Source organism: Pogona vitticeps, chromosome 1 (assembly GCF_051106095.1).
Source record: "Pogona vitticeps strain Pit_001003342236 chromosome 1, PviZW2.1, whole genome shotgun sequence".
Taxonomy (NCBI): Eukaryota; Metazoa; Chordata; class Lepidosauria; order Squamata; family Agamidae; genus Pogona; species Pogona vitticeps.
Window position 1 is genome coordinate 91054889 of NC_135783.1, and position 12881 is coordinate 91067769.

The 12881-nt window shown below is 40.8% G+C and overlaps 1 protein-coding gene across 1 annotated transcript in view; it reads right to left on the reverse strand.

Moving 5' to 3' along the window:
* The window catches only part of SLC35F1 (solute carrier family 35 member F1), a 282097-nt gene that overhangs the window by 19045 nt on the left and 250171 nt on the right, over positions 1–12881 (reverse strand). The window contains exons 6-7 of the mRNA XM_020802180.3: positions 8231–8283; positions 4147–4301 (exon numbers count right to left, since the gene is read on the reverse strand). Of these exons, the coding sequence (XP_020657839.2) occupies positions 4147–4301; positions 8231–8283 (208 nt within the window). The remainder of the gene's footprint in view (positions 1–4146; positions 4302–8230; positions 8284–12881) is intronic.

Below are 12881 nucleotides of genomic sequence, written 5' to 3' on the forward strand. Positions count from 1 at the left end.
CTCATCTCACTGAAAGAAGAGGAGACAACAATTTGTCAGATATCCTTTGATTTGGATTCTTGTATTGAGCTGAGGGTTGGACTCAGTGGCCTTATAGGTCCCTTCCAACTCCATTATTCAATGGTTCTATGACTCTCCAGTAGAGGAAATAACCTGCTGTAGCGGTCACCCTGTCACGCATATTCAGCAGTTCATTTGCATGAACCAATAGGGAGCTGTTGGGAGGCAGAGCCAGCTATATAGAAGGGGGGCTCTAGCAGAGTGTGAAGGAGATATAGAGGAAAGATGGAGATAGAGAGCAGATACAGAGAGAGATTTGAAGAGAAAAGTAGATAGTTTGGGTCTTGAGGCAGAGAGAAAGTTTAAAGAGTGAATAGTCAGAGTGTTATCTGTATCAGTTAAGACAGAAGAGATTAAAGGAAAATACTGAACGCTTTGTGTAACTTTAAGAATGTGCTTAAGAACTACAGTATTCCTAAAACAACTTGTAACCAATAAACCTGTTTTTAATTCAAAGTTAAGTACTGAATGGACCTCAGTCCTCCATAGAAAACATAGTTGGTAAAGAAATCAACTGGTGGCAGCGTAGTAAAGGAAGTGTTGGAATACTGCCCCCCCCCCCCCCGTGAGCTCTTTTTTTGGTGAAACAAGCAGGGGCCACGTGGGAAATGTCACACCTATAAACAGGCAAGCAGCTTACTGGGGCTGGTTAAGAGCATACATGTCACCATTCCTCAGTGACTCAGAAAGGTACATTCTAGCACACCAATATGTGTTACTTTTACTTCCCTTTGAGCACTCAAACCAGATCATCCTGCAGTTATGTGATCCTTGAACTGAAAGATCCCACAGAATGCAGCCATAAGAAATCAAACTTTTTAGTTAGCTAGAAAATAATAGGAGATCGGTCAGATGGGATGGCATTTAGCCACAAGCAATAATGCGTGGAGAAAAGGATGAGATGTGAAAGGCTAGGAGCAGATGGAAAGCGATACACCCACTCTTTCAAACAGCTGTAGTATAGTTTCAGAAAGGAAACATTCCAACACATATATTACAAAAGGAAACTACATTCCTTGCAGTTTCCTACATTTTACCTTCTGTTCTGAGAAGCAATTGATTGATATCTCATACTGTGATGATTTGTGAAGGAAAAATAAAGGCTTCTGCATTTTTTTAAAAAATGCATCCCTAAAAGGCAGAAATACTTTATCTGAACTGTCCAGATTGCCAACTTCTCAAGTTTTCTCCAGGGGATGCTAAGTATTACTGCTGGATCTCCTACAGGGCATTTAACACCCACCTAACTACAGCCGGTGAAATGTGAATTCTCTCCCTGAGGAGCCTTTCTGAATAGTTCTATCAAAAAACCAGGAAAACTGCTCTAGACTGCTGACGTGAAGGTATAACTTTGCATTTTTTTCTTTTTGGGGAGGGGGGGATTGATAATAGGCTGCCTTTGGTAATTAGAAGCCTTATTTCAAGGTCAGGTATTATTGATTAAAATTCCAGCTACCTATAAGCTCAAACCTAATAAAATCTGAGCATTTAATGAAAGAAAGAAAAATGAAATTTGCATTTCAATCCAAGCCTATTTCAAAGTGAAAGTGTCAAGTAATTACACTTTCATATAGAAATATGTAATTAACTTCCTATATTATAAATAGTCCATTCAAGGCCCTCGTGAGTCACAATGTCTATATCCAATTTATTACTGCCAGCATCTCCATAGAGATCTAGGCTATAATACCCAAATGTGGGGATCACATCACACATCTTGATGGAAGCTCGATTTTAAATGTATTTCAAGATGATCCAGCTCATTCATGCAGGAAAGTGAAGTCCTCGCTAAACACTTTGAATGTCCCTTCTCCACACAATTTAGTTTGCAAAGCTGTAGAGCTCAGTAAATCTAGTTTCCTTCATTTCCAGAGATTTATTGCTGTAGGTGCAATAAAGCTGTTGGATGATAAAAGCAGCAGCACAGAGAGGGGGAAATCACAGCAGTTACGTGACAGCATTATAAAATTATCTTGTGCAAGCAGTATTAAAATGTTCAAAAGATTCTAAGGCAGCATGAAAAGGTGTTTGCCCATTGGTCAATCTGTTATGAAACAAAGAAGATCAGTGTAGCAAAAAAGGGGGGCAGCTGGAGTGAAAACAGAAACAAGTGTAGAACATGTAAACAAATTAAAGTAGTTAATTCAAGGAAAGAAATAAAACAAATCAGAAGACTGAATAAATATAAATTAAATGGCTGGAATCCAATTGGTGCTCACATAAAATCTACATAGATTGTTCCAATTTTCTGTGAACTACAGCTAATTGTGACTAACTAATGAGGCACTGGGGCACATTTTGGTTGTCCAATCAAGTCCACAACTGGGTTTATGACTGAGATGCATCCTGGCAGCTCATCAATTAGCTGCAATTGGTGGGGGCATGTTATACAAATTTTATGTGAACATCAATAGGTTTCTGACCAATTAGTAAGAAGCTGAATTCTGATCTGAGGAGACACACATTTCAATATATGTGTCATTTATCACTTGCAGATCTCATCTTAATGTAGCTGTAATCCACAACATCAAGTTTTACAACTGACAATTACTCTGTTTTGACAACTAAAGTAACCTAGAAATAATCATATAAAACCTCACACAGATCTTAATTATGGCTTCCTTTCCTTAAACATATCTCCACAGGGTCCTTCTAGTTCTACAGTTTGAAGATAATGGTTATACATTTGAACCACAGTTATCTGAAAACCAGAATATGAATGCTTGGCTTTTGATGAACATAGTTAAGTGTTACATCTGCACTCAGGTAGTTTTGCCACCTTTCTGCTCACAAGGTGGCAAACACATTTTCTCATGCACAGTCTCTGGGGAAACAGCTTGACTCTCCATATATTATGTTCATGCTGCACCCTTGGGATTTCAATTAGTATTAAGATGGCTAACTATGGGTGAGTATATCTATACCAAGCCAATAGGCAGAGAATATGGTTGAGATATCCTAATACTGTGTGAATAATATAATTTGCTGATATTTTTTAAAAAATGATATGTTTCCTATTCATTTTTACTACCCTTTCCTGCTTTCATACGTGATTACCATTACCATCATGTAGCTAAATCTGGTTGCTTTATAGGCTTACTTATGGTTTCTCTTCTTCCCCACCAATGACTCTTCTTTGTGAACTGGATGACACCAGGAAACATGGTGACCCCTGTTACCTCACTGGCTCTCAGGCTGAAGCACAAAGACAAAGCGTTTTTGGTCCATTGGTTTGGCTGAGAAGCCATCTCACTTTCCTTCTCATGCAGAGGAGAAGGAGGAGGAGCAAAGCACACTTAGGTGATGCTTCGAAGGTCCTGTCTTCAGATTTGTCCAGCTCCTGGAAGTGTTGGCTGAGTATATGGCCAGCTTCATCTGCCACCCGTCTCACTGGGAATGGTAGGCAGCATGAGTAGGGGCTCCTCCCTCTTATTTCTACTCCTCTCTCCACTGGTCCACAGCATGCAGGATTGTATAAGTGGGGTTTGGCCAGGGGTCTCTGGAGGGAGGGATGGGGAACCTCTGCAGGCTAAAAGCTCCTCGTCCCTGCACTACATTCTCTCGGCTAAAGTCACCAATGGGGCAAGTTCAGGATAGAGAGATAATCTTTAGCTCTGAAATGGCAATAGCCAGAAAAGGAATGGTTCAATGTAGAGTCTCTATTTTTTTAAAATTCCTGTAAAGTGGTAGCGTACTCATCTAAGGATGTTTCAATCTCATCCAAATGATAACCCCTGACCGAAAAATTAAACCTGCCAATTATTTGGCAGAGGCCTAATTTCTATCCCTATCCCTTCGATATGCATCCTGGGATCCTTTCAGCCACTGAACAGAGACATTCCTCAGTCTGTTGATCATAACAGAACAGAGAGTCAGAAAGTGTAGCGTGCACCTCTCTCAGGAGCATGAAGGTTAGAAAATAAGTCTTGCCTGTGATCGACTAGTGCTGTCCAATGCAACGTTAAACATGCAAATGCTGAAGGAAGGCGATGTTATCATTGTTCCCCTGTTGTTGATTTTTCTGCATTAGCAATGCATTGATGAGATCGCAATCCATTATCCAGGTATATAGTATGCTTTATTTACCTTGTAGTAGAACAGAAAGAATCCACAGAAAAGGCTGTACAGGTCCGCTGTAAGCAGGGAAAGGTTGACTGCTGTAGCGCTGGTTTTCTTAATGACCACAGGCATGAAGCTGTAGAGGCCAAACATGCAGGCACTAAAGCCAACATACAGCAACCCTGGGAGAAGTGAGAATCAGGAGACAAAGCAAAACACTAATCAGTACCTGCCTCAAAAGGCATGTCTTCTGCAGAGAAAAAGACAGACGCTCTACATTTTGAGAAGAGGATCAGGAATTCTTTAATAAGATCTTATAGGAGAAAAATACTGTGTGTTGTGGGGCTGCCATTCTGTCAACTTGGGAAGATACAGAGCAAAGATGTCTTCATTCTTTCTATACTTCTTCTATTTGCTCCTTTCCTGTTGGAAGCTAGATGTTACTGTAACCATACTGACCTTGGGGAACGTTGTTAAACTAAGAAAAGGAAAGATTCAGCAAGGCTAAGCACACAGGGTTCTTCAGTGTCTCCTGGATATTTTTCAAGCTTGAAAAATATCAATATCACTTTTATCAATATTGCAATATGTGATCTATGGGATACATAACACTTCTCAGAAGTCCAAATAAAACTCAAAATAAGAAACCAAGCACCTCCTGACTCTACTAATTAGAGTCTCTGAACAGTTGGAAGAAAAATGAATTCTTCCAGGAACAGCATACTGTTGTAAGCTATCATCATTCTAAAGCAAAATATTTGGAATGTGGTCTGGTGTTGAATAGGCAATTAAGATCTGTTAGTTTTCCAAAAGATCTCATTTATTGATATGATGTATTGATATATGTTTTTGAACTCTCTTTGCTGTGGGGGTTTGCTATGAGGACTGTTATGATCACTGCCTACGCTTCTAAATTTACCACTGTCTCTCTGGCCCGTGTCTTTGATTAACTAAGAAGTGTTCTTACTCTTATAGCTCCCACTAAACCATTTTTATTGCAGGTATGGACACAACGTGGTGCTGCAGATGGTGTTAGGATTACATGTCACAGCATTCCTCACCATTAGTTATGCTGACTACGACTAATGGGAGTTGCTGTTCAACTGTACCTGGAGAGCCTCATTATGCTCATCCTTGGTACTGTGTGATGTAGAAATGCAGCCGCAGAGTTGATGGCATTAAGAACCCTGGCCAAATCTATTTGAGTTGTTCCCTTTGCTCAAGGAATCTTGACAAAAGGTGCTTGATAAAGGATTTTTTAAAAAAAAAAAACTATTGAAACTATAGGATTTCTGTCTGAAAACCCTGACGTCCTTCTGTTATTGTCAGCTTAGCCAGTATATTTGTAAATTTATATCACAAAATATCATTTCCCCCTCTCTTGCTAAAAAGGGGAATGAGCCCCAGAAGGCTCTTAAAACTCTCCGCTGCTTGCTTGAAGAAAGAGAACAACCATGCTTCCTATTGATTTGTTGCTTAGTTTTTGGAGCTACACCATAAAACTGCTACAGTTTTCTCGTGGCGGAGCCTCAGAGCAGATGTGCACTGCTCTATTAAGGTTTGTGGATAATTAGAGAAAATGATGAGTGAAAGCCCAAGGGGAGCAACAAAGTACAGCACAGCTTATTATGACTTCATCGCCCAGGGATTTCCTTTGTTACTGGTTGACAAGCAGAGCTTTTCAACCTGTTGCTTTTTATGTTTATTCCGCAAGGTTAACAGAGTTGTTGGAGGCATTATCAACACATTATTCTGCTCCTCAGTGTAAGAGCCATTTTGTGTTCAAATTGTCGTTTTATGAGATCCAGCACTTGTCTTGCATTCTTAAGTCAGGCTGTCACTGCATGTACTGTATAAAATGATCTCTTTATTGTAGATGACATACATAATCACCATTCTTACAAAGAAAATTATTTATTTAGCACTTTGTCCAAAAATAAGCTTCTCCAGTGTGAAAAGGGAGTATTTGGTACAGCACAGTAGTGAAACTATGTACAGATTTACTGGGAGGAAAAAAAATAGGCCTTGTTTGTCTACTAATTTCTCTTATTTGAAACAATTAGCTTTTTGTATACAGAAGTACTTCCCTTCAATAACTCATTTACCCAAATGTCATTTTTCCTTTTTTTTTCTTGTCAGCTGCTAGACTGGTTGTTCATGACTTTATGTACCTCGGCTCAACCATCTCTGACACCCTCTCTCTAGATGTTGAGCTGGATAAACGCATTGGCAAAGCAGCCACTATGTTCTCTAGACTCACAAAGAGAGTATGGCTCAATAAGAAGCTGACAACACATACGAAGATCCAGGTTTATAGAGCCTGTGTTCTAAGCACACTCCTGTACTGCAGTGAGTCATGGACCCTTTGTGCACGGCAGGAGAGGAAGCTGAACACCTTCCATATGCGTTGCCTCCGACGGACTTTTGGCATCACCTGGCAGGACAAAGTTCCAAACAGAGCAGTCCTAGAACGAGCTGGAATTTTCAGCATGAACACATTACTGAAACAGCGACGTCTACGTTGGCTCGGGCATGTCGTGAGAATGGCTGATGGTCGGGTTCCAAAGGATCTCCTCTATGGAGAATTAGTGCAGGGAAAGCGCCCCAGAGGGAGACCACAACTGCGATACAAGGACATCTGCAAGCGAGATCTGAAGGCCTTAGGAATAGACCTCAACAGATGGGAAAACCTGACATCTGAGCGTTCAGCCTGGAGGCAGGCAGTGCATCACGGCCTCTCCCAATTTGAAGAGACCCTTGCCCAGCAGGCCGAGGCAAAGAGGAAGTCACAAAAGCAGCAAAACCAGGGAGCCGGACAGGGGACAGACTGGATTTGTCTTCAGTGTGGAAGGGACTGTCACTCTCGAATTGGCCTTCTCAGCCACACTAGGCGCTGTTCCAAGTCCTCCATACAGAGCACGCTACCATAGTCTTTCGAGACTGAAGGATGCCTAACTAACTAACTAACTAACAGCTGCTAGACAAATATTTCATAATATCTCATCTTAATTCCATATCAGAAAATCGTGGCACTTTTAAATCAATGATGAGGAAAGGGAGACAATAAACTGGGGGCTCAGGGCCACCATCTGGCACCTACAGCCTTCCTATCAAATCCACAGCAGTGATAACCCCAAGGACTGTTCGTATTATGCTATACAGGCCCCTGAGACTCATCTACCTCTTCTGAGTGTGAACAGTAAAAGAGGCCTTGGGAAGAGTCCCCCTTATCTTCTGTGAACTCCCTTGCCAAGAATGAATGGTTGAGGCACCTAAGATCTGTCAAAGCTTCTGTTGATATTCCGGGATGGTGAGGGGAAAAACAAATAACTCTTTTGTCTATTTCCCAGTTCCGGTGAGAAGTCAATATCTGCCAGACCTCCAGTCTTGTCTCAGTAATCGATAATAATAAAATAATATGCAAGTGGAACTGTCAGAACCACAGTTCTAAGAACATGAAACCTAGACAGCATAAACATGACATGCATACTAACAAGCACTTGGGCATGTATACCTAAGTTCTGGTTATTTGGTTTTCAAAACACATTGATTCATTTGTGGTCAATACCGTTTGAAGCCAAGGCTCTTTGTAGTCAGTGTTGTTTGAAGCAATGGAGGGGGGAGCCGAAAGGACAAATATCGAAATCCCATTGCTCTGCTTCTCTTACATAACAATCTGTTGTGCAAATGCTGGGGTCTTTATGCAGTAAGGCTTTCTCCGAGCTTGGTTAAAGAGTCATGTGGTACCTCCTGTCAAGTTCCCAATAGCAAGTTGGGGGACTCGGAAGGTCATGGGCAGGCTGATTCTGGCAGACATTTTAAACAGCTTTCAGTTGCCTTGTGCTGCGTAGCAACTTATATCACAGGAATGGAATGGGCAGACCAAGCTTTGGTGCATCAGGCTACAGACTATTGCAATCCATGTGAAGTAAGTTACACTAGCTAATTTGGTACATGGCTTCAGTTATGGTGAAGTTATAAGATACAGGGTCTTGCACAGTGCCACCCAAGATTGGAACAAACACTGCCTCTCCAAGAACACTACAGTGTGTCCCAAACCTGTGTTTCTTCTTCACACTGGGGCCACAGATGTAGTGACCTGAACACTTACCTATTTGCCAATCCCAAGGAACTTTCAACAACTCCTTGTGTTCCATAATGGCGCTGGTAGAGAGAAGAAAGGGAAAGATAAATTTTGATTATGGGAATGAAAATATTTCCACTTAACCTCTTAAAGGAAGAGATACAGGTTGGTAAGAACAGGTTTGCAAAAACTCTGGCAAAAGATAAGTGCCGTCAGACCTGTTTAACCAACTTTGTCTTTATCTCTGTGTTTGAAAAGTAATTGGCAGAGTAATAAAGGTCACTAGCACCCTATTTCGACTTGTTTAATGAAAGTGCTTTATCTGCCTAAAGTTGTAAATCTACTCGATATGATGTTCTAGCACCTATTATGACTGTTAATATTTTTGAGAGCTGTCAAACTGAAATGCTAACAAGATATTTATGTGAATTATACTGCCTTTTGAACTGCTCTATAGTGAAGAAATAACAAAATAAATTCCAAGCAAAAAGTGACCAATTATATAGAAATGAGCATCATAGAAGTGAAAAAAGAGGCTTATTTCAAGACTTAGGAATTAGAATTTCCAGAGTGTTCAAAGCTTCAAACATGTCATTTACACTATGTATGAATAATGACTCTGCTTGTGGTTACTTGAAAGTAATTCCCACTGATTTCAAGGTATTTTAGTTGGGTTGTCAAATTTGTAAGCATCTAATTATTTAAGGAGGTTAATTTTTAAAAGGTGCAATGGAGAACTTCAAAAGAGTTTCTCCTTTCAGATATGTATTAAAGTAGCTAATAACCCCTCTTCATGTATGCACTGATAGGGTGTGAGCTGACTGTGATTTATGAAGAAAGGGAAGATGGATAGCTCAATGGAAACATCAGTCCAGGATACAGTTGCTGAGGGGGAAAGGCGCATTCTATGGACCACCAAAAAAAAAGGGAATAGAAATTATTGTTGACAGTTGCAGCCAAGAGTATGGTCCCAAATCAATCAATCAATCAATCAATCAATCAATCAATCAATCAATCAATCAATCAATCAATCAATCAATCAATCAATCAATCAATCAATCAATCAATCAATCAATCAATAATCAATCAATCAATCAATCCATCAATCCATCAATCAATCCATCAATCCTCAGGAGGAAGGGGTAGAGAATCAAGTTTTTTTGTGCCATCAATGTTAGGATAAGCCACAAATAACTAATAGGTATGTGTGCAAGCAAGTTACTGAACACGGGGGCTTACCACCAACAAGATAATCTCATCTTTTTAAAGAGCACAACTACTAAACACACACAGCCAGCATGGTAGTGGGGTATGCTGGCTGTGGATTTTGGAAACTGCAGTCCAAGGACACAGTGTTTCTCATCTCTGGTATACCCGTATTGGGTCACTAAAAAAAATTAAACAAATGTAAAATCTGTATTTCTCAGTATATGCATCAAAATATCATAAACAGTGCATATATCTGAGAGTCCCAAAAATTCCTGGCCAGTTGTCTGTGCCTGTCTGTTTCTCAAGGGTGAATTTAAAAAGCGCGACTGCCAAACAGCATTGGGGATGAGGTTTCAAACTCCTGTTAACCATTGGTTGGATTTCATCTCCCAACTTCTTAAAGAAAGGGTCACCAAATTATTTGCACTATTTCCCCCCATACATTGCCTTCTATTGAAACTCACCATTCCTATTCGGCCAGAGACAGAGGCAATACACATATGTGACAAGCCCCCATCAGAGAACTGAGAATAAAATCTGGTCTACTCACATCTCTGGGATTCACTTAAAGCTGGTGTAGTAGCTTGACTATGTTTGTATTGACATGTGAGGATAACTGAAATAACGTATGAGTAAAGCCAACATTTGGCAAACACTAAAGTCTGCTCAGAAATTATCCTGTGATGAACAAATGGAAGGAATAGAGGGCCTAGAGGCCCAATGCAAGACTTGGAGACTTTTTTTTGAAAAATACTCAGAATGCCTCAATGTGCATAGCTACTGGCCATGCTCATTACAGTATTCCGGGAATTGTCCAAAACAGTACCTCCTCTGAGCTCTCATCCAACCCCAGTACCAGCATGCCCTCAGCTCCCTTCCCACCTAATGCACATTTGGTGGAAGGTGTGAATGGAATGTCTAAGTACATACAATTCTAAGCTGAACCTTATTCAGGCACTATCAAAGTTGGTGAAGGACAGCGCCTAACCCCACCCTGCTGGTCATCACACTCTTCATGGTTTCAGGGCTTGGTCTGAAAAGGAGAGTTCCTGCTCATGTGTAGCCACTAGACATGGGGACGAACAAAAAAACCAAATTCATCTAAAATAGCTGATTCATTAAATATTTGTCCCTTCACATTCATGGGTTCCAGAGATCCCCATGAATATGAAGGGATTAATATTTCCTCATTTTTATTCATCCCCAAAATGGAATAAAAGGCCATTCTATGGGTTTTCCATTCTGCCTACTGGAACACTGATCAGCTGATTGACAGGTCAATAGGCGGCCACCCCCCCACAGTCACCCACCCCCACAGTTTACCCCCACCCCTTCCTACTTTAGCCCTCCCGCCCCCCGACGACACCTCCTTACTGCAATCGTTGCTGCCGCTGCCGAGGTCTCCATCAGGCCTCCACAGCCACGGTCTGTAGAAAGGGAAACTGGCTGCTCTTTGCAAAGATGGCAGCTGCGGCTTCATTTAGGGTAGGGAAGCTGCAGCTGCCATCTTTGCAAAGGGCAGCCTGAATTCCCTTAAGGATTCACTTGGCAGCATAATGGTGGGGTGGTGGTGGTGGTAGTGGGGAGAGCGGTGGCAGCAGGGGGGCAGGGGATTAGTAACACCCCGAATCGACAAATAAATTCATTATTCATTGGTTCATGGGGACAACTTTGTGCGTCATAAGTCGTCAACTTTTGACAACTCACGAAGCAGGATGACTCACCAAAATGGTGAGTCGTCCCCATCTCTAGTAGCCACCACACATGAGCAAGAATGCGGGAAAAGGAAACGAGCCTTCTCTTCTGCAGACCTGTCACTTGAAACCATGAAGAACATGAAAATAGAGGGAGATAAAACGAAGCATTTGTAAGATCTGAATAGAGCCTTGGTGTGCAGGTTCTCCCTTCAGGTGTTCATTAAATAGATGGCAATCAAAAGGAAGATCTAGCCAACAAAGCAGCATTGACCTTCTACTCCCACTTTTTTGTAGTGTGTGTGAGAGTTTTTCCTATTTCTGTTAATTTTGCTCAGTTGGGGAAAAAACAAAACACTTCATCTTATTTTCCTACAAGCAGTAGGAGAAAAGAAGCAAACAGATGTATGTCTCATACATATTTATATACATAGGATAATCTCATCATTTGGGGGAAAGAATAAGATTAATAATATGCCAGTAACAAACACATTATAATTTTCTCCTGATTGTTGGGATGAAGCTACTGAAAAAGAAGATGAAAGTAAAGGCAATGAAATCTTCTGGAATACAAATAAATTTAATCCCTCTCACATTAGTTTTTACCATAATAACAACAGAAATGTTTGTTTTCTGATCTCTTATTGCCATGCAAAACTGTCTCAGGACAGTCCCCAGACTAGATTCAATTGAATCCTAATTCTTCCCCCTGCGAAAAACAAAATGAAACAAAAAAGCAAGCAAACAAACAAAAAAACCCTGAAGAAAATTAGAGCAGAAACTAATTTAATCACATCACCCAGTGACAACTCCTATATTTTAATTATAAATTCCCTTATCAGTCAAATTTTCCAAGCTGTAGCTGTGAGCTTAGCCTCAAAAATCCTGCCACTGACCAGACAGAATACATGGGCCAGGACAAACTCAGTAATGGGCGGGGAAATACAGAATCCAAGCACAGCTAGAAAAAAGTTCCTTGGCTGACAACAGTGCTTCTGTTGCGGGACTTAGGTTTAATTCATAGTTCAAACTTCATATATGTATAGCCAACATTTAGTGTTGCTGTTGTTTGCTCAAAATTAATCTGCACAGAACTTTTTTTAAAAAAGAACTTTCTCCAGGCCTCTTGAAGATGCAGGAGACAAAACAAAACAGTTTGTGGTCCATTATGACACTCAAATGACTGGGACAGGAGTCAGCAAAATGCAGCCCATTTGCTGGCATACAACCCCCCCCTGAGGTGCAAATGTGTGCCCAGCACTGCAACACACCACTCAAAATTTTAAATTTGGCTTAAGAAGTCCCTTGGGACCTCTGGAGAGCATATGGGCAATTTTATCATGTTTTGAGGAGTTCCCAGCACCCACGCCCCTCCTCCTGAATAACGTTTAAATATACATAATTTTCCCACTAGAGGGTGCTGTTGTTATATATCTCAACTGCACCCTCTAGTGGGGAAAATATGTATATTTAAACATTATTCAGGAGGAGGGGGCGTGGATAAATATATATTTATGCAGTTTTTTAATGTATATTCTGTGATGTACTGTTGCCATGTGAGGGACAAGTGATACAGCTCACCAAGGGCTATACCATATTGCCTACCTTTTTCAGCATATCTGAATCAGTTCAGAAGCTGGAAAGGGAAGTGTACTGCTGTGCCCCTTCATGTATTTTTATTTTCTCATGCTTAAGTCCTATATTGTTTTCCACAGAAATGCTATTATTCCCAAATTGACAAGGAGTAGACTAAAACTGTTCTTGAGGCTGTATAT